Source organism: Siphateles boraxobius, unplaced genomic scaffold, assembly GCF_051911475.1.
Source record: "Siphateles boraxobius isolate OS27281-9 unplaced genomic scaffold, OSU_SipBor_1 9, whole genome shotgun sequence".
Lineage (NCBI taxonomy): Eukaryota > Metazoa > Chordata > Actinopteri > Cypriniformes > Leuciscidae > Siphateles > Siphateles boraxobius.
Genome location: NW_027509219.1, coordinates 6700796 through 6723859, shown reverse-complemented (window position 1 = coordinate 6723859; position 23064 = coordinate 6700796). Strand labels below are relative to the sequence as shown.

Here is a 23064-nt window from a genome sequence, read left to right as displayed (position 1 = left end):
GCACCTTTCATGGCTTCCACAACCGTGGAAAGGTCCCACACAGGGACTGAGGGGGTCTGGGAGGATTCAGCCTCCGAGCTCCCCTGAGGAATCGCACGAGCAGGTCGTTTTTCCCCAGTGATTGGCCAGACGTCGGTTTTGCAAACGCCACTATGGCCGCCACGTATACTTTGAGCGTGGATGGGGTTCTGCCCTTATCCAGCAGCTCCTGAAGGAAGGAGAGCACTTCCGTAACCCCGCAGTCTGCCGGTGAAAAGCCCTGAGCTTGACACCAGGCAGAGAATACTGACCACTTTGAAGAATAGAGCCGTCTAGTAGACGGGGCTCTAGCCTGCGTGATTGTTTTTAACACTCCCTCTGGGAGGTTAGCGGGTACCCGTTGATGGCCCATGCATGTAGGGACCATAATTCCGGGCGAGGATGCCAAATCGAGCCCTTTGACTGAGAGAGGAGGTCTCTCCTCACCGGTATCGGCCACGGGGCAGTGCCGGTCCGCCGCATTAGGACTGGGAACCAATTCTGGTTTGTCCAGAGCGGAGCCACGAGTAGCACTGGGCATCCGTTTTCCCTGATTCGTTCCAGCACTTGAGGCTGGAGCGAGACGGGGGGAAAAGCATAGAGGGGGCAGCGGGGCCATACGTGGGCCAGCGCATCCCTGCTCTTGGAGAAAAAGTTCGGACAGCGAGCGCTTTCTTGGGATGCGAAAAGGTCCACCTGCACTCTGCCGAATGTCTCCCACAGCAGTTTGATCATCTGCAGGTGCAGCGACCATTCCCCTGCTGGGACATTGTATCTGGACAGACGGTCTGGTCCCAGATTCAGGCGACCAGGCACATGCGCTGCTTTCAGTGAAAGCAGGTTGTGCTGAGCCCAGACCAGGAGGCGTTCCGTCAGCCTGTAAAGGTTTCGGGACTTGACGCCACCCTGGTGATTTATGTATGCCACAACTGACATGTTGTCCGACCGGACTAAGACGTGGCGGCCTTTTATCTGGGGACAAAAGCGCCATAGCGTGTTGTCGACTGTCAGCATTTCAAGAGAGTTTATGCGTAGGAGCTTTTCCCCTTCTGACCACTGGCCGAAGAACGGTCTGCCCTCGAGCAGCGCTCCCCATCCCGAGGTGGAGGCGTCCGTGGACACCACCGTCACACTCCAGGGAGTCCCCAGACTCACGCCTGACTGATACCAGTCGGCTATTTTCCAAGGTTCCAGAGCCGATTTCATTTCATGTCGACCCTGAGGCGAAACAGACCAGAGGTCCATGCCCGGGGTGGAACTCGCACTTTCAGCCATAACTGCAGTGGGCGTATGCAAAGCAGGCCCAGCTGGAGTACTGAAGATGCCGAGGCCATGAGGCCCAGCATTTTCTGAAACCTTTTGAGTGGGACTATAGAGCCACGGCGAAAGGATTTCGCAGCGCGCTGAATGTCCAGTTCTCACTCTGGCGACAGACGTGCTGTCATAGACAGCGAGTCCCGCACTGTTCCCAGAAAAGAGATTTTCTGGCTGGGAAACAGCAAACTCTTCGCCCAATTGACTGTGAGACCCAGATTCTCGAGATGCTCGAGTAATGTGGTTCTGTGTTCTGAGCTCTGAATGTGATCGAGCTAGAATCAGCCAATCGTCCAAGTTGTTCAAAACTTGGCCGCGTCCATGCACTTCGTAAATGTACGGGGTGCTAGGGATAGGCCGAACGGTAGGACTGTGTATTGATATGCCTGGCCCTCGAAGGGGAATCTCAAGAATCACCTGTGACGTGACGCTATTTGTATTTCATATTTGTATTTCAGATCTATTGACATAAACCAGTCTCCCTGGCGCACTTGTGTGAGGATTTTCCTGGTTGTCAGCATTCTGAACTGGCGCTTCATAAGCACTCTGTTCAGCTGTCGCAGATCTAGAATGGGTCTGAGACCCCTGTCTTTTTTCGGTACCATAAAATATCTGCTGTATAGCCCCCCTTCGCTCTGAGCCTGAGATAAAGGTTCTATGGCCCCTTTGCTCAGCAGTTTCGCTATTTCGGCTCAAAGTAGATGAGATACTTCGTTGTTTACCGTGGTTTCGACTCGCGCCGTGTAACGGCAGGGACGTCGAGCGAACTGTAGCGAATAGCCTCTTTCTATAGTGTTCAACACCCATTCTGATACCCCGGGAAGCTTTGCCCACGCATCTGCGTGAATAGCTAGGGGTAGAATGAAATCCGGGCTCTGGCCGCGGCATAGCGGCTTCTGCAGAGCTTCGGTGTGCTGAGACATAAACACAGTGTTTATAGTGTGCGAGCCTGGTGGGCCTGAGCGTGTCTGTGAAGGAATGTGGGCGCGGGACGGCGGGCACATTCACTGCACTGAGAACACCGTCGGCTTGTGCTGACCGAATGTGTGTCGGTCTCGTTTTTACAGAAAACGAGGGACATGCATCGTGTAGTGTTTGTGGGCACTGTGTCGTGGGCACATTCACTACATTTGTGCACAATCGACATGAGTCGATTTTATTTCTGCTAGCCCTGAACTGTGGCGGGCTGCGTCTGTGTGTGGGAATGGGCACTGAGACGTCGGCATTCTTTCAACACTCATAACACCCTCGGCCGTGGCCGTAATACCAGAAAATACACTCTTTTGGGATGTATCTGGGTCGCCGTAAAAATGGCATTTGTGTGCAGGCAAGTGGGCTGTGGTGCCGGCTTGTTTACTGCGAAATACACTGGAACAGTCACATTGTTTGAAACTGAACGAGCGAGAAGTTTCGGTGGAGTCTGGCCGCGGCGAGACTTAAACACCTTGGGTCTTAGCTGACTGTATGTGTGTTGGTTTAGTTTTCAGAAAACGTGGCACATGCAGTGTGTAGTGTTTGTGGGCACTGTGCTGTGGGCACATTCACTACATTTAATGCACAATGACATGAGTCGATCTCATTTGTGCGAGCCCTGCACTGTGGCGGGCTGTGTTTGTGTGTAGAAATGAACACTGGGCTGTGGGCATTTTTATTACACTCATAACACCATCGGCTGTGGCCGGAATACCAGAAAATACACTGCTTATATGATTTTTCTGGGTCGCCGTGGAAACGGCATTTTTGTGCAGGCAAGCGGGCCATGGCACCGGCTTGTTTACTGCAAAATACACTGGAACAGTCCCATTTTCTTGGAACTGAACGAGCGAAAAGTTTCGGTGCAAGTCTGGCCGCGGCGAGACAAAATTTTATTTGCTGCGAACACAGGTCTCCCGTGCGAAGGATTTGGGCTTCGCCACTGAGCCACAGGGGGAAACGCAAAAGCTTAAAATAGCTCGAGCAGATAAGAGTGCGTCATTACAGTTTGTGTGTGTTGGCGTTTGTTTCCAGGCGTGCGTGCTATACAACAGGCTCATTGCTGCAATATTGACATTTTCAGCCGCTCAAACTAAGAGGAGCTGAGAAATGTTTGAGAAATGGAGATTGGTCCGGCCTCGGCGGGACCAAAACACACTCTTTCCTCATTTCGCCGGTGACGCATGTCCACGGGGGGCAGGGTAGCTTTCTTGTAACGTAAAGAAAGCTAGCCGCTAAGCGGTTTTGATGCTGGCCCGTTTCCCTGACGACTCGTGGGCAGAGGGGGTTGGTCCACAGAGCTCGCCCAGTCCTCACTGTCCAACGCCAGGATAGAGCAGCTGGCCTTCTCTACAGATGCAGCTATCTCGTCGTCATTAACGGTGGAAGCGGCGGCGCGCGGCGGCCGTTGTCCGTCAGCGAGTGACTCGAGTGAAGCTGGTGAAGCTGGCAGGCGAACCGGTGAGCTATCACGGGCTGGAGAAGGCTCGGGGCTGTTTCGTCGACCTCAATGGTGGAAGCGGCGGCAGACGGCGGCCGCTGTCCGTCGGTGAGGGACTAGAGCAATGCCGGCGAAGCTGGCGGGCGAACCGGCGAGCTTTGGCGGGCAGGAGAAGGCTCGGGGCCACGCTGGGCACGGCGCTTTTATGGCGTGGCGCTACAGCGGGCTGAAGTGCAGGCTCTGAGAATGATGCCAGGCGAGTCCTCAGAGTCACCATCGGCAGTAGCTCACAGTGAGGGCATCCACCGTCGACGAGAGCGAGAGCCACATGATCCTCACCCAGGCAGGAAACGCAGATGACATGGCGATCCTCTTCATTGAGTGTGACTCGGCACGAGCCGCAGGATCTATGCATCTTGAAAAAGACGCAGGTCTATTAGGAGAGGGAGAGAGACAGTGAAAAAATGTGTGTCGCAGCGGCGAAAACACACACACACTTGCAGAAAAGGATATAACGCCGGAAAGCGTAGCAGGTACGGCGTCTAAAGGCGGCGATGCCAGCGACTTCAGACTCAAAGGCTCGTCCCGCTGTGTGCTTTTTCTCAGACGGCGTGGCTTCTCACTCCGGATCCAGCGATGCGGGGATGCTTCGCTGTAGAGATGAAAATCAGTTGTACCAGCCTAATCGAGCTATGTTTATAGGGCAAGACCACGCCCTTTCTGGCGGGGCGTGACGAAATGGGCGCAAAATGCCCCCATTGGATATCCGTCACGCAGAGCCTCTGTCGATAGGCTGCTGCTGTTGCCGCAGGGCAGCCAATTGGCGCGCAAGCCGTCTTGCCCAGCCAGCAATGACATGTGGGGCCCAGATGAGAGCTTCATGGGCGGCAAATGTGGGCCCCATTATGGGCTTGCACCCGGGATCCACATTGGGGCAAGCCGTGGAAGCCCAGACGTACTAAAAGTGGGACCTGTAAGGGTACTGCATGGGTCTTAATTGGGCAATTCATGTCAGACCCATTTGGGCCCCACCTGCCCAAATGGGTCTAAAGTGGGCTTGCACCCGGGATCCAACCATGGCTACCAAGATGGGCTTTAAATGGTCTCTGTAAGAGTCTTATGTGGGTCCTAACTGGGCAATTCATGCCAGACCCATTGGGGCCCCACCTGCCCAAAGGGGTTTAAAGCGGGTTTGCACCCAGGATCCAGCCGTGGATGCCCAGATGGGCTTTAAAAGGGATCTATAAGGGTGTTATGTGGGATCTTAACCGGGCAATTCATGACAGACCCATTTGGGCCCCACCTGCTTAAAGGACGTTTAAAATGGGCTTGAACCCGGGATCCACACAGGGGGCCAGCCGTGGATGCCCAGATGGGTTTTAAGTGGGACCTGTAAGGTGTCTTATGTGGGTCTTAACTGGGTAATTCATGTCAGACCCATTTGGGCCCCACCTGTCTAAAGGGGTTTAATGTGGGCTTGCACCAGGATTCAACCGTGAATGCCCCTATGGGCTTAAAGTGGGCTCTGTAAGGATCTTATGTGGGTCCTAACTGGGCAATTCATGCAAGGCCTATCTAAGCCCAACCATGCCAAATGGTTTAAGGAAACAATCTAAGAAAAACTAAAAACGAAGAATGAATATAAGTCCAAGATAAATACAAGACACTTGATGCTTTGAAGTCCAAGAAATATATTGTTAAATTGAACAACAAAAATTATCTTTAAAAAACGATTTAAATGTCACAACATACCGGTAAACAAATCAAAAATATATTTAAAAAATAATCTCTGAAATAAACATCTCTCCAAAAAATACATTAATACATTAATACAAAATTGTTACATCGAACAACAAACATAATCTTTAAAAAACAATTTAAATGTCACAACATACCGGTAAATAAATCAAAAAATATATTTAAAAAAAAATCTCTGAAAAAAAAAAAACATTAATACAAAATACACTCATGGCGTCTGTGTGGTGGAAGCTCCTTTTTCTCTTTGGGCTCTTGCAGCCCTCTCCCCTCCACGGTCACGTGCGCCGGTAAACCACTTCCCCAGCGCCATTTCCACTTCTTTGCGGTTCACATTTTGAGTCATTGCATTACTCTTCAGTGCACCTAAAAACAAAGGAGCATAAGTCAATTTAGCAAGGTTCTTTTTTGCTCCAACTTGCAACTCTTCAAATCATTCAGTCAAGTAAAACACATTTCCACATGTGGTAAGCTAAAATGTTTACCCTCGGGTGACATTTACCATGGAGTTTTATGCCTACCTATAACCCTTTTTCCATTACATGTTGAAATTTAGCCTCAAATGAGCACCAGATTTGAGCGACATTAGAAACGGTTTTCCATGAATATATCAACATTCATGAATTCTCCCGAGGCGATCCCTTGGTATGCATTATTTTAATGCGCCAGGTCGTTTTCTTACTAGTTAGTTACTAGTATTACTAATGTGTGCTAACTTACAGGAGCACTTTTGTGTCCCCACAAACTACTGTATCATTTAACTTTGGATAAATAAAAGAAAGGCCAAAGACAAGTTTCATTGAGCAATTAAAAAACTGAATTTACAATAGAAAACTTCAAAAAGACGCAGATCTTTGAAGCACAGCTTGCCCATCCGTCCAGTCACGTTGTACTGCCGTTGCAGTTCTGGCACCATTAGGAACTTCATCATCCTCCTGGTGGCATCTTCTAGTGAGGAACCCCCTATGTCTGCAACCATGGCAACCTTAAGAGTATACAGTAATAGAGCACAGTACATTCAAAGTCACAGGAAGAAAACACCATATTAAGTCAGTAAACATCATAAAATATTCTCTGTCCCCATTATATAGCCAACTAACCCCCCCCCCCCCCCCCCCCCCCCCTCCCATATGAACTGGCTTACCATATTGTTCTGCTAGACAACTCATCCTCAAAATATGCATCAATGACCAAGAGCTGTTGCACTTATTCTACGGTCATTGTGTAAGTCAATAAATTGCTTTAAACCTGGCATCCTTATTTTTGGCATGTCAATAATAATAATAATAATAACTTTGTTAATTATATTGAAAAGCGTTAAACCAATTATGTGCTTGATAGCATAAAATACCAGTTCCCTAAAACCTACAAGGTTACGGTCTATACGCCATATTCACAATGCCAGTCATTTTTGACTGGAAGTTATTTTGGCACTTTCCAGTAGGGGTGTGCTTAAAAGTCGATTATTAGATTAATCTTTCCGACATGTGACGAAACGTTTAAAATCTTAAACTCTTGATAATCGACTATATATCAGTCCCTCCAGAAAAACGCGATTATGCGATCGCATGATTTGGTGCATAATCAGCCAAAGTCCGCATATTCATGCGGGGGCCGCATTTTTTCAAATACACCGCACTTTCGCCGCATAAATTCCCGATTTCCGCGGAAAATATGCGGGGCTTGCATGATTTCATAATCCCCGCATTTTCGTTGCAAAAAAGACATATCCTAGCAGAAAGTTGAAAGATGTTGTGTTTACTTCACACAAGAGCAGCCATTTCCCACTGTTGCCATGGGAACGTTATGAAGTGACGTAATTATGCGACGTGAACATCATCGAGGTTAAATCATACTAGTTTCAAAAACCTTACAGTTGTAATTATATTAGTAGTATGTAAATTTATGTTACAGTAAGAGATTGCACTTTGTGCATGGGAAGCACTTATTTTAACAGAAGATGTCTGTTTTGTATAGCTACCTCTGTAAAACAGGAAGCACACATTTAATTTTTTTTTTTTTTTTTAATTTTTTATGTTTTATTTATTAATTTTTACAGAAGTTGTAGCATATTCATTTTGTAAAGCTACAAAACTTGTTTGACTCAATGTTTTGTAAGTTTGTGTTTAATACCATGTGTTTATAAAGGTCTGAAATAAAAAAAGATGAGAACTTAAATATTCCTAGCACTTTCTGTCATAGAAAGTAATAAGAAATGACCCTTACATTAAGGTAGTAGCCTAAGTTTTTTTTCATCAAACAGTTTTTGCAAGTTCCCGCAGTTTTTGTAAGTTCCCGCAATTTCATTGCATAAAATTGCATAAATATCCCGAATATTTCATTGAATTTTTTAAGAAAGCGTGCCGCATAATCAAGGATTTTTGCCCGCAACAATCACAAAAAAACGTCTCAGGTTACGTATGTAACCCTGGTTCCCTGATAGGGAACGAGACGCTGTGTTTGAGACGCGGTGGGAACGCTCTGCGTGATTACGTCGTGAAGCACGTGTAAAATCAGTCCAATGGAAGCCCACTACGACATAGGTGACGTCATAGACCAGGAAACTATAAAGCAACCCTGAAATCAGACCGCGATAGCTTCTGAAAAACCTGAAGCAAGTCGATCAGGGCATGCAGGAAGTATGGCAGGCAAACGCAGCGTCTCGTTCCCTATCAGGGAACCAGGGTTACATACGTAACCTGAGACGTTCCCTTTCAAGGGAACTCGAGCTGCGTTTGAGACGCGGTGGGAACCCTATACCCACTACGCCATAAAGACAAATGCCCGTTCTGTGTGAGGTCCTGCGCACACTAAGAAGCAAGCAACCTCGCCCCAGGAGTGGAGAGGTCAAGGTCATAAAACCTGACAAATGTATGCGGAGAGGACCATCCTGCCGCATTACATACGTCAAGAAGGGAAACTCCCGAAATTAAGGCCATAGAGGCCGCCATACTCCGAGTAGAATGGGCCCACACAGCCATAGGTGAAGGCTGTCCGGCCGCTTCATAAGCCAATGAAATAGCCTAGACTATCCATTTACTCATAACCTGCTTAGATGCAGGGCGTCCTCTGTTGAGTGACCCAAAACAAACAAATAGTTGCTCAGATTTACGCCACAGGGCAGCTCTGTGAACGTAGGCATCTAAAGCCCGGACTGGACATAACAGGTTAAGCTGTTCCTGGTCAGGGGTATTAAAGGGTGGAGGATAAAAGGCCTGCAGCACTATTGGGCCCCCAACATTCAGTGGGACCTTAGGAATATAACCCGGCCTGGGGTAGAGAAATGCCTTCACCATACCAGGTGCAAATTCCAGACATGAAGGAGCAACCGACAAAGCATGTAAATCACCAATTCTCTTGATAGATGAGATAGCAAGGAGAAATAAAGTCTTTAGAGTGAGGAACTTTTCAGAAACCTCCTCGATGGGCTCAAAGGGAGCTAAAGCCAGACCCTCGAGTACAATGGCCAAGTCCCAAGCCGGTGCTCTGTGCAGTGCAGGTCTCAACCTCAATGTACCACGGAGAAAGCGAGTAATTAGAGGGTTTCTCCCAATAGAAGTACCCCCCAGAGGGGTGTGGTAGGCAGATATAGCCGCCACGTAAACCTTTAGGGTGGAAGGAGATAACCTGGCCGAGAAACGGTCTTGCAGAAAATCAAGAACTGAACCAACAGGGCAGTTAACAGGATCTAACTGACGTTCAACACACCACGTGGTGAAAAGTTTCCATTTTAGCGCATACAGCCTTCTCGTGGAAGGAGCTCTGGATTGAAGAATGGTTTCTACAACATCGGTCGAAAGACCGGTCTCCCTGAGCCTGGCCCCCTCAGAGGCCAGGCCCACAGTTTCCACAACTCCGGCCGAGGGTGAAATATCGTGCCCCCGGCCTGAGACAGGAGGTCCACCCTGATTGGGATCTCCAAGGGGGAGCCGTCCAGAAGAGACACCAAGTCCGAGAACCAAACTCGGGTCGGCCAATAAGGGGCTACTAGTAGCAGACGAGCCCCTTCTCGGCGAACCCTCTCCAGAACCCCCGGAAGCAAAGATATCGGGGGAAAGGCGTACAGGTGCAGCCTCGGCCACACCTGCACCATAGCATCCAGACCGAGAGGAGCTGGGTGCGTTATAGAGAACCACATGGGACAATGGGTTGAATCTGATGATGCGAAAAGGTCTACCTGAGCACGACCGAACTTTTCCCACAGGAACTCCACCACTTCTGGGTGAAGTCTCCACTCCCCGGGCCTCAGCCCCTGTCTCGACAGAATATCTGCTCCCACAATTTGACGCCCCGGAATATATGCCGCCTTGAGCGACAGTAACTTCCCCTGGGCCCATAGGAGGATCTGATGGGCCAATTTGCAAAGGTGACGTGACCTCAGACCCCCCTGATGGTTGATATAGGAGACCACCGAAGTGTTGTCTGTGCGGACCAACACGTGATGGCCTCTCAGGTCTGGCAGGAAATATTTGAGTGCTCGGAATACCGCCATCAACTCTAAACGATTTATGTGCCAGGAACATTGATGGTCCTGCCACAGACCTTGCGCCGAGCGGCCGATCATGACCGCCCCCCATCCCGTGAGGGAAGCATCCGTCGAAAGCGTGACGCGTCGACAAGGAGCCCCCAACACTGGGCCCTGGGCGAGGAACCAAGGTTTCTTCCACAAGGCCAAGGCACGAAGGCATAGCCGCGTGACCTTGATCTTGCGGAACGGATTTCCCCTCGGAGAAAACCCCTTGGTCCTGAGCCACCATTGCAGGGGTCTCATGTACAGAAGGCCAAAAGTAATAACGTTGGACGCAGCTGCCATGAGACCCAACAGTCTCTGAAACTGTTTCACAGTGAGTGACTGGCCTAGTTTCACATTCTTTGCGGCTGTGAGAATCGCAGAAATACGAGCAGGAGACAGGCGTGCCTGCATTGTGGTCGAATCCCAAATTACACCTAGAAAAGTGGTCCTGTGAGCAGGGAGGAGCACACTCTTTTTGGTGTTTAGCCGCAACCCCAAACTCTTTATGTGGGACAGAACAGCATCTCGATGCTGAACTGCCAACTGCTCTGACTGAGCTAAAATCAACCAATCGTCGATGTAATTTAATACGCGGATGCCCTGGAGTCTCAACGGAGCCAGAGCTGCATCCACGCATTTTGTAAAAGTGCGGGGAGATAAACCTAGGCCAAATGGAAGAACCCGATATTGGTATGCTTCGCCCCCGAAAGCGAACCTCAGGAACCTCCTGTGATGAGGATGGATAGATACATGGAAGTATGCGTCCTTCAAGTCTATTGTGACAAACCAGTCCTCGGACTGAATCTGTGATACAATCTGTTTGAGTGTAAGCATTCTGAACTTGAGTTTCTGAACCCTGCTGTTTAACTGGCGCAGGTCTAGAATGGGACGCAGCCCTCCATCCTTCTTTGGAACAATGAAGTAACGGCTGTAAAACCCTGACTCTCTGCTGGGAGGAGAAACCCTTTCTATAGCTCCCTTTCGAAGAAGTGTCAGTACTTCTTGCTCCATTACCAGAGCCTGCTGTGAGTCCACCACCGTGGGGAGGAATCTGGGCGGACGAGAACCGAACTGAATTCTGTAACCCTTTTCTATTATGTGCAGGACCCATAGAGAAATATTTGGCAGAAGTTTCCACACTGCCAGAAATTCCGATAAGGGAACCAGTCTCTCGAGACTGGCCTCTGAATTTGATTGAACAATCATTTCGGCGCCCTGAAGCGGCGAACCGGCAGGGAACAACCGAACTGACCGTTCTACAACCCTCTTCAGAGGATTGCACGGGGACGCTGACACCTCGGTGCCCTGAAGTGGCGAACCGGCAGGGAACAACCGAAGTGGCAGCGCTGCGGCTCTCCTCGGAGAGTCGCCCCCCCGGAGGATGCCAAGGAGAGACGGTTCCTCGGAACCGTTCCTCCCTGGAGGGGACCACCCTCAGAAGCCTGATAGCCTTGGCGTCAGAACTTCTTAGCCCAAGCTCTCCTAGAGATAACAGTCCTCAGATCTTGTTTACCCCTAACAGGTCTGGGCTGCGAGCGCCACTCAGGAACCATAGATTGAGGAGGTGCCCGAGCGGCGACGCTCTGTTTTTGTTGAACTCTGTGAGCGGAGCTCGTAGACGGACGAGACTGCTCAGACTTTATACTACGAGCAGCCTCGGGGACAATAGACCGGCGAGGAAGAAACCTCTGAAACGCAGCCGCTTGTTTCTTATTTTCTTGAAACCTATCGACGACACAATTTATAGCGTCGCCGAACAGATTTGTAAGTGACAGCGGTGCGTCCAGAAGAACAGATCTATCTTTATCTTTTATTTCTGATAAATGTAACCATAAATGGCGTTCCGTGGCCACCAAGGCTGCCATAGAGCGGCCCACAGACTTGGCCGTCTCCTTGGTGGCTCGGAGAGATAAATCTGTCGTGCGATGCAATTCTCGAATTGCGTCAGCACTAACTTCCTCACTATCATCTATATCCCTCAGCAGGTCAGCCTGGTACGCTTGGAGAATCGACATAGTGTGCAAACATGCTGCGGCCTGACCTGCTGCCGAATACGCTTTACCCACCAACAAAGATGTATTTTTTAATGGTTTGGTGGGTAACGTCGGGGCTTTCAGAGAAGAAGAAGACTCAGGGGAGAGATAGCTCGCTAGTGTGTCTTCAGCACGAGGCATAGTCAAATAACCATAATGATCAATCCCTTGAACTTTACTATAATTCTTAGTTTGTGGGTTATGCACTCTGAAAGACGCCGGTTTAATCCACAATCTCGAAACCTCGGCGTGGAGATCGGGAAAAAACGGGAGTTCCCGACGAGGAGGTCGTGATCTAGATGGTAAATAACGTTCATCTAAAAGACTCTTTCTAGATTCAACATCGAAATCATCGGCTGGCCACTCAATATTTAATTTAGTAACAGCACGAGATAAAACCTCCATAAGCTCCTCATCAGCAGGGGTATGAGCTGGCGAACACTCAATATCCCCCATACTACCGACATCCAGATCCTCAGAACTGGATAGCCGTAATATTGGTGCCTCAGCCTGGGAAGGAGAAGCCGCAGAGCGGGCTCCTTCCCGGGCAAAGACACCGAATCCAGTAGGTAAGGGCTGAGAAAGGGCGGGGCCCGTCTCAAACCCCGCTACTAGATCCATCTGCGAACCCCAAGATGAAATTCGATGCTGTGCCTCGGCAGCAGCGGGACCCGCATCTCGGGGAGCACGAACCGAACCGTCCTCCTCAAAGAACGCCCGGCGAGAGCGGAGAGTTTTCATAGACAAACTCAAGCAATGCTCACAGTCAGCCCCCTCGAGGACTGACTGGGCATGCTCCACTCCCAAACAAGCAATACACATAGGATGTGTGTCCCCACCCGTGATATAACGAGGGCAGGGCACAACACAAGGTTTATAACTTTGCTTGCTCGCCATAGTGATATATGTATATATATAAGGGGCTTGACAGACAACAATAAATAGACAAGGACAGATATACAGAGAGCGCTTGCTGAAGGTGCAGAAGCTATCGCGGTCCGATTTCAGGGTTGCTTTATAGTTTCCTGGTCTATGACGTCACCTATGTCGTAGCGGGCTTCCATTGGACTGATTTTACACGTGCTTCACGACGTAATCACGCAGAGCGTTCCCACCGCGTCTCAAACGCAGCTCGAGGGAACTAATTTTTCTGGAAGGACTGGTATATGACAAACACGCGGAGCAAAAATAACAGGTGGAACCAAAGTTGCGCATGCCGCCCGGATACTAGGGAGGGCGGACTGGGGTACTGGATGAGTACTGGAGTAGCTTATTAGCTCCCGGCAGTGTTTAAAATGCGAGATTAGCGATTTTCAAAAAGTGACTGAGGCTGTAGGCTACATGGGGAAAAATATTCCGCAGAGACATTGGTGTAGAATTGGGCTCATCACTGTTACGTTGCGGTCTATTTGAAGGAAGAGGCAACTCACGAGCGAGTGATTCATTCCATAAACCTAAAAAACACTTCATTCACGGGGAATAAAATCTACTATTCCAAAAGATTATGACTTCTATCATCTTTTGCCTTGACAAGACCGACTTAAATATTAAGGCATGCAAAACCAAAAAAGCATTACGGCAAAAACTTACAACACGCAACATCACCTGACTCAATTAAATTCCACTCAAGTTTAGAGTGACGGCTGCACATTTCCTATTAGAAACCTCAACATTTCATTTCATATCATTTTGCAGGGTAGTGAATGTTCAGCTCACCAGTTTTTTTGGGTGTGCATCTGATTGGTTTTGAGATAGATAGGCTGCTCCTAATGTCAATCGTTTTTTGTCAGATGATGAAACAAACACTTTGCGTGCCGTCAATTTCTGAGCTTGTATTTGGGTATGCTATGCATCGCGACAACATATAGGATATTGCTAGGCAAATGTGTCAAAAAAGTGTTAACATATTCCTGTATTTCATTTTCTCTGCAACATGATGGAAGGACACAGTTCCTGCATGTGTGCTATAAGCAGAGACTCAGCAAACACAACTCACGAGCCCCGCCTGCTCCCAAATGTTGCCAACGCATTGACACAGTGTGTATCAAATCCTGACATCAACCCAACTTGCATGAAGATGAACCATTAGATTAGAGTATTAATAATAAAAGAGCAGCTTTATAGGCCTTGGCCTCTACGAAGAATCAATGTTCTTATTTCTTTTGATAGGCTACCCAATTAGATTATTTGTTGGGAAAATATTAACCGAGTTGGATCTGTATTTGGGCTCGGCTGATTATCTTCACGGACGATAATTAGGGCCGATATTTGGCATTTATAAGTTAATCGGTATAGATATGGTCCCCAAAATTGTATACGCTCCAAAAGCCTTGCTCCCGCCCCCGCCACGTGCACCATATTGGGGAAAACAATGCTGATTTGCCCATTGACTCCCGTCTTATAATAGGCATTTTTCCGAACACAGGATTGAGGACCCACTCAGAAAACAACCCCAACAACAGGGGGGTTATCCGGTTGTTGGGGGATAACCCCAACAACAATTGAGCAACCCACTGGGTTGCAGAGTGAAAATATCACTGTGGGTCCTCAATCCTGCGTTCGGAAAAATGGTTATTATAACACGCGAGTCAATGGGCAAATCAGCATTGTTTTCCCCAATATGGTGCACGTGGCGGGGGCGGGAGCATGGCTGTTGGGGTGTATACAATTTTGCCGACTGTAGCTATACAAGAATAATGGTCTTAATAACTTGTCTATTTAGCTAAGGACTGTTTTTCTGATTTGCAATTAAGATTAGTCAATGCAGCAGTGAACTGATGTTCAAGTATACCTAAGTCTCTTCCGTATTGGGTCTACATTTCGGTGAAAAATGTTGTAGCAGACATGGTTGATTTGTTATACATTTTCAAGGTTTTGAAGCAACCTGGCATGTGAGTTGAACTCTGCAAAGTTTAGTGATTCATTATGCATGGGAAGGATTTTGTCAGAAGAAAGAAAACGAAAACACAGGAAAACAAGAGGATCTGGCCCCCAAAAACTTACCACTGCAGACATGAATTCAGGGTCTGACAACTTCTCATTCATGGCGATAACGTCCTCAACGTTGGCCAGGGGGAAAACAGCGCCATCCGGTATTGCCATGACTGGCATGGAATCTTTTTTGAGCAGTGTGTTTAGCATCTGCCCATGCAGCTTCAGTATGTCCTTCACTTCTTCTAGCAATGTCACTAGTGTGATGAACATTGCTCTATCAATGTTTTGGGGGGCTAAACTTTGGACACGCAGTAACTGGGCTGCTCTGTGGCCAGGAGACTGGGTGGGTCTGCCGTCATGTAGGCTCATGCTGAGGCCACTTGTGGGGGACCCACAGGGGTTTCTCGGGGTCAGACTCTGTCTTGCTGGGCTGACCCTGGTTACCTGTACAATTTGGAAGCAGAAACTTTGACTTTAAAGAACTTTTCAATACCTCTAAACGAAAACAAAAAAACTAATACAAATACTGAAATGGCAGATCTACAAGCTCATAATGCATTGTAACATCAGGCGTTGTGAACTCGCTCACCCTCCCAGAAACGTTGGGGCTGCTCCCCCAGCTGGATCCGCTCCCCCTGCGGGATCCGCTCCTCTGGGATCTGCTCCGTCTCCCGGAACCATGGGCGCTACTCCGCCTCCCGGTGACGTGGGGGCTGCTTCCCCTGTGGGATCCGTGGGACCTGCTCCTCTGGGACCTGCTCCGCCACTCGGAAACGTGAGGGCTGCGGCTTCTCCTCTGGGACACACGAGGGCCGCGGCTTCCCTTCTGGGACACATGAGGGCTGTGGCTTCCCCTCTGGGACACATGAGGGCTGCTGAGTCCCCTCTGGGACACATAAGGGCTGTCGCTTCCCCTCTGAGACACATGAGGGCTGCTGAGTCCCCTCTGGGACACATGAGGGCTGTGGCTTCCCTCTGGGACACATGAGGGCTGTGGCTTCCCCTCTGGGACACATGAGGGCTGCTGAGTCCCCTCTGGGACACATGAGGGCTGTGGCTTCCCCTCTGGGACACATGAGGGCTGCTGAGTCCCCTCTGGGACACATGACGGCTGCGGCTTCTCCTCTGGGATACGCGAGGGCTGCGGCTGGTCCTCTGCACAATTTGAAAGCAGAAGTACAGCATTAACACCATTTCAATATCCTAAGAGGAAGAAATACCAGTAACACTGCAGCAAATTAAAAACACAACACTACCATTAAAAACTAATATATATATATATTAGGGGTGGAGCCGAACCCACAAATCCACAAATCCACAAATAACATGTTTTTTACGAATACTTATTTCGAACAAATACTTTAGAAAATATTTGTATTCGGGAACAAGAAAAACTTTATATCAAAAAGCTGCGTTTCCTCACGAGACCGCAGTGCGCGAGTGAGTGAGTGACGTTCAGGAAGAGGTGACTGACACAGGCTGCTCCACACGTACAGCAACAGAGAGGGCTCGGCTGAGCGAAAAAACACTTAAATGCATTACTATTTTTGTTGAATAGATTTTTGTACCTTAACTGGGTTCCGGAGGCAGTTTATAACTTTCGGGAAGTGGAGTTTGATCGGGAGATTATTTCTTTACGCTGCATTATTGACGTCTGCAGCCGGGTGCTCTCATGTTCGCTCTGTTTACGTAGCTCTGTTAGCTCCGTAATTATTTGTTTTTAATACATGGCTTGGTTGAATTCTAATGTAGAATGCGGTCTGTTATTTCCATGGTTATTTCTTAATAACAGACCGCTGCTAAGTATAACACACCGTTGCCACGAAAAACAGAGCGTTGCCATGGATTCTAAACGTAGAGACGGAACGGACTATTTTTTTTAGCGGAAGCAATACAATAGTTTTTAAATCAATAAACTCCTTTTTAAATCAATATTTTGAGTCAAATTATTGATTTATTTGGTAGGTAGCCATGTAGTAAAAGGGATAATGTATAGCGAGGTGGTTGTTATAGCGAATACAAACCCTTCAGGCTGATTCAAGACCCCTCCGCTTCGCGTCAGGCTCATAATCAACCGCCTCGCTATACATTATCCCTTACTTATTCTGTCTGTTCAGCGTCCTCCAACAAGGACGGGTGGTGGTGGGATTCATAATGTTCACAATGGTATTTTATTAGTTGTTGGTTTAACCATGGATGAGGTAATGGCTGTTATGTTATTTTCTTTTCAATGACGTTCCTTGGTAGGCTACATGTTCATTGCTGGATTTATATAATTAAAGAATACTTACACTATAACGTAAATTAGAAGTGTAACGCAAAAAAACTAGATTTTTACGCCTATTTTGGATTTTACTCGAATACAAATACAAATACTTTTTCCCCCTCAACAAATACAAATACAGATACAAATACCGGCTGCTTTGCACACCCCTAATATATATATAAATATATATATGTATGTGTGGGTGTGCGTGCGTGGGTGCTACCATATCAACCCTTTGACTTTGACTTCTGACCTCTCTGCTCTCCCTCACTCTTGCTCTTACCAGGATGCTAAACAAATTGCCCCTTGGGGATAAAGTTTTTGTATTGTATATATAAATATATCACACACACAAACATGCATACATGCAACGCACACACTTGGGGCTTAAGATATTTGAACGTAAGTTTAGCGTTAGTCATTTTTGTGCAGCTTCATTTCCTTATCATACTTACATAGCCTCTCTTATGTCCTTCTCCATTAACAAAACAGTTACAGATAGAGGTTGCACAGGTTGAATTATACTTAAATATCCATTTAGCAGCTACAATGGGAACGTTAATTAACGTTAACGTACTGGTAGCTATTTGACTCCTTCCAGGGTTACTAAATTACAGAAATCGATTGCACACAGGAAGCAATGCGAGGCGGTATTAATAGAATATCTAAAATATCATTATGTTACGACTGACACTGCTCCACTGTAGCCTACTACATGATGGAATTATTTACTGTAGACCAACACATCATAGGTCAAAGACCGGGCACTTGTAGCGCACTGTGAGTGGTTAATGGTGATCTGCAGGGTATGCGGCTAGATTGGCTTAATATGATTGATGCTGACTTCTGTGCTGCAGGGAACATTGTTCTGTCTCAGCTTAGGATACTTAAACTAGCCTACTTTTTTACATGATATCACCAAAGGCTGTTGCGGAGCTTTAGAAGTTAAGGAGCTTTATAATTCTGCAGAAATATAGGCTACATTGTCGAAATACAAAATGCAGCAATTTAGCCATCGTGTAGGTTGCTTTAATTAAATCATACAAGTCTGCAGATTCACATTTCAATAACTATAGGCTTTCATTAGAAGATTAGGCTACTGAAATCGAGTTTGCCTTTTACCAGAGCTAAGGATCTCTATCATTGGGCGACAAAACGTTGCCTAGGCCAATGGTTTTTATACTGGGGATTGCGACCCCCGAGGAGGTTGCAAGACGTTTCCGATGGTTCGCGAGATGCTAGTAGTAGTAGATGCTAGTAGTCTCCATGTAGATTGTTGAGCAAGAGAAAATGAAGATTTGAATAAGGTGTCTTACAATATTAATGTCTTACAATATAGCCTATGTAATGATCAAAACCACATATCAGAACTTTCTGTCTGACACACCTTATAAACAATCGAATGCAAAGAGACAATGTATCTTATCATAGGCTACGTTTTCAGCGAGAGATATTTCCCCTCTGTGACAGAATGCTGCAGATTCACGTTAAATTGTGAATGGATAAGCTATTCTCTGACTAAAAGTTTAAGAACCACTGGTTAGGCGATATGCGGACAATCACTCAAAAGTCAATGGACGGGTCAGTGCATCAATTAAATAAAAAATAAATTAAATCCTGACCATATAGCTGTCAGGATACAGGCACAGAGGCGGAGGTAAGTGAATTCAAACGTGAGTTTATTTACAATGATTCAAGTGACAAGGTGAATTGGCAAGGTTCAGGTGAAGGTGCGGTGACGATCACTACGTGCAGAGCGGGTTCCAGGTGAGCAGATCCTCCTTTAGTTAGCTTGGCGTGAGCAGACACTGTTCATTGATACGTCTCCTTTTCTATTTCAGATACAGTAGCGGACACGGAGATCTCGGCGGGAACGTGGGACACTCAGACGAATCTCCAGGACTCGGGGAACATGGGACCAGGCAGGACTTCTGGGAACAGCGGGACAAGGATACAAAGGTGAGTATTTCAAAGGTGAGTATACGTTACGTGGTGGTTTTCAGGTTGACTTGGAGACTTCAGGAGACAGAGGGTTATGGTCTATTCCTGTTGGAGGCTTGACAAAGACTGAAGTGTGCATGGCTGTTTTGTAGAGCTGGGTGATGAGGTAATTGATGGTGCACAGGTGTGAGTGGTTAGTAACCAGGAATGGGTGTTTGGCCCCCTCTAACCAGTGTCGCCATTCTTCAAGAGCAAGCTTTACCGCCAGGAGTTCCCGATTGCCGATATCATAGTTTACCGGAGCAAGCGATAACTTGTGAGAGAAGGACGCACATGGCATAGGTTTGGGGGACGAGTTGGAGTACTGGGATAACACAGCTCCTACCCCAGTAGTGGAGGCATCAACTTCAACAATGAACATTTCCTCAGGATTAGGATGTCGGAGTAGAGGAGCTGTGGTGAACGCTGTCTTTAGAGACTGGAATGCGTGATCGGCCTCACCGGTCCAGAGCAGTGTCTTGGGCTTTCCTTTGAGGAGAGATGTTAGAGGGGCAGTTAACAGGCTGTACTGGTGAATGAACCTCCGGTAAAAATGGGCAAATCCAAGGAACCTTTGCAATTCTTTAACAGTCTGTGGGGTTGGCCAGGAAGCTATCGCCTTGGTCTTGCGATCGTCCATCTCTACTCCTTTTTCACTGAGTTGATAACCGAGGAACTCGACTGAGGTTTGGTGGAAGGAACATTTCTCTGCCTTAAGGAACAGGGAGAATTCAGGTAGCCGTTGGAGTACTAGGGAGACATGTCGTTGATGTTCCAGTGGATCCTTAGAATAGATTAGAATGTCGTCAATGTAGATTATTACGAACCGATTCAGGTAATCTCGGAAGACTTCATCCATGAAGCTTTGGAAGATGGAAGGAGCGTTTACCAGACCATATGGCATAACCAAATATTCGTAATGGCCTGCTGGGGTGATGAACGCGGACTTCCATTCGTCGCCTTCTCGAATTCGGATGAGATTATATGCGCTTCTCAAATCCAGTTTGGTGAATACCTTAGCCTCTCGAAGTTGTTCCAGAGAGGAAGGAACCAGCGGGAGTGGATAGCTGAACTTCACGGTTATCCGATTCAGGGTTCTATAGTCGATACACGGACGTAGTCCGCCATCCTTCTTAGGGACAAAGAAAAAACTGGCAGCAGCAGGTGATGTGGAGGAGCGGATATAACCCTGTTTCAAGGCTTCTTCAATGTACTGTTGCATGGCTCTTTGTTCGGGGATAGACAGGGAGTAGATTCGTCCCTTAGGGATGGGCTCTCCTGGAACGAGATCGATGGCACAATCCCAGGCTCGGTGAGGTGGTAATTTGGCAGCCTCGACTGGATTGAACACATCTGCAAACAGAGAGTAACAGGTAGGGATGGACACTGACAGGCTTTCTGTGGGGCTTTCAACGGAGGTTGAGTTCACTGGAATGTTGCCGGGTATGTTAACGATGGGCGTGATCGCGAGTTCGGCGGTCCTGGACGCACATTTACAAGCCCAAGTCAGTATTTGACCAGATTTCCAGTTGATATTCGGTGGATGTCGTATAAGCCATGGGCGGCCAAGGATTATATCAGTCTGACTGTTCTCTAATATGAAAGGTTCAAATAATTCATGGTGTGTGTCTTCGACACCGAGGATGACAGGTTTGATCTGAGATGTGACATACCCCTGATTTATGGTTTCACCCATCACTGCATGGATGGAGTACGGTCTGGTGGTTGCTGACTTCTCGAGCTGGAGTTTTTGACAGAGCTGTCCGGAAATGAAGTTTCCTGTCGACCCGGAGTCCAGAATGGCTGTGGCAGAAACATGGAAAGTCGTGGATTTTAGGATCACTGATATCGTTAATGGGGCTGACACCGAATCGGTCGTAAAGACAGAACTCACAAGCATTCTGGGGGGTCGAGTTGGACATGACTGACGAAAATGTCCTCCCATTCCGCAATACAGACATAATCTTAGCTCTCGACGTCGGGCACGTTCCGGTGGAGACAGTCGGTGAGTATCCACTTGCATCCTTTCTCCACCTGCTTCGGATGGACCTTCCGCGGGGTACTGAGAGGTACTAGTGGGTCGTTGAGTTTCGAGATAGCAGCCCTGAGATCGTTGGTGCACGCGGAGAGCTTGCTGGATAAACTTTTCCACACCCAGGCTGTCATCATATATTGCCATTTGAAGACGGAGAGCAGGATTCAAACCACGTCGGTAGACAGAGATGAGCGCCTTCTCGTTCCACCCACTTGCGGAGGCTAGAGTGCGAAACTCCAATGAATACTCAGAAACCGATTTTCTGCCCTGATGCAGTTGCAGTAGTTTGTCGCTGGTGGAGGAATCATCAACTGGTCGCCCGAAAACTTATTTAAAATGGTCTACGAATTCCTGTACCGACGAGGTAACAGTGGATTCCTGTAACCACAATGTTTCAGCCCATCTTAAAGCAGCCCCGGATAACTGTTGGATTATAAAAGCAATCTTCGATCTTTCTGTGGGGTACAACTGGGTCTGCTGTTCCAAAGCGAGCAAACACTGAAGCAGGAACCCGTTGCAATCCTCCGCCCGACCGGAGAATGGCGCTGGACGTGATGCTGGGTTCGCGAAGCAAACCATAGAAGAAGTGGGGCCTGCGGAAGTACTGAGCGTCGGCTGACTGGAATTCACAACAGCGGTTGTAGGTTGTACAGGATTATCACCATGGCGGGTAGACTCCATCGCGCTGTTTCTTTTCCTTTGTAGGTCAAGCCTTCTGTCAGGATACAGGCACAGAGGCGGAGGTAAGTGAATTAAAACGTGAGTTTATTTACAATGATTCAAGTGACAAGGTGAATTGGCAAGGTTCAGGTGAAGGTGCGGTGACGATCACTACGTGCAGAGCGGATTCCAGGTGAGCAGATCCTCCTTTAGTTAGCTTGGCGTGAGCAGACACTGTTCATTGATACGTCTCCTTTTCTATTTCAGATACAGTAGCGGACACGGAGATCTCAGCGGGAACGTGGTTTTCAGGTTGACTTGGAGACTTCAGGAGACAGAGGGTTATTGTCTATAACTGTTGGAGGCTTGACAAAGACTGAAGTGTGCATGGGTGTTTTGTAGACCTGGGTGATGAGGTAATTGATGGTGCACAGGTGTGAGTGGTTAGTATTCCGGGGAGAGTGATCTTTGAGTGGTGGATGGGAATGAATCTGATTGATTCCTGACAATAGCCTACTATATCTATATTTCTCATCGAAGGAGGGACATTTTCATTTCTCCTTTTTGTAGGTCTCGTTTCACTTAATCACTTCACACACTTAATCACTAACCCTGTTTTTTGTCCGGGCTTCACCTGCACCCCACACTTTCTTAAACACAAACGCCTCGGGAGGGGTAGGTGGCAAGACATCTCCCTCGATGTCCGTTTCCTCCTCACTGGAAGCCAGCAGGTGTTTTGGTGCTCTATATTCAGTTAAAAGCATAAATTTAAACTTTTACAACATAATACACTGAAAAAAAGCAGTTTCCTTTCGTTGTCACTCAGAGTTACGTCGGATGACAATGAATGGGGTTTCGCTTAGAACACCTATCGACTTCGAGTATTACAAAACGAGCCAATGGCAAAGAAATGCCATGGGTCTGCGGAATTTGCTTAGCGTATCTCCGCCTTACCTCGTGGGTATAAAAGGAGGACGCCGGCAACAGGCAGATATGTTTTCGCTTCGGAGCCAAGAGTATTTCTTCACTCCACAGTCATCTCTGACTTCGCTCTATGAGACGAGCTTCTCTCTCCGGTATTGGTGTGACGGCGATCTGCAGCGAGCTCACAGTGCCTGCTGATCTGTGCAGTGATCTGCCAGT

General features: G+C 47.7%; 1 protein-coding gene across 1 annotated transcript in view; it reads right to left on the bottom strand.

The window, feature by feature from the left end:
* Positions 1 to 5416: 5416 nt before the first annotated feature.
* The window catches only part of LOC143733054 (uncharacterized), a 44689-nt gene continuing 27041 nt past the window's right edge, over positions 5417 to 23064 (bottom strand). The window contains exons 3-7 of the mRNA XM_077224603.1: positions 22533 to 22665; positions 15570 to 16135; positions 15050 to 15424; positions 6326 to 6485; positions 5417 to 5866 (exon numbers count right to left, since the gene is read on the bottom strand). Coding sequence (XP_077080718.1) covers positions 15421 to 15424; positions 15570 to 16135; positions 22533 to 22665 — 703 coding nt within the window. The 3' untranslated portion in view covers positions 5417 to 5866; positions 6326 to 6485; positions 15050 to 15420. The remainder of the gene's footprint in view (positions 5867 to 6325; positions 6486 to 15049; positions 15425 to 15569; positions 16136 to 22532; positions 22666 to 23064) is intronic.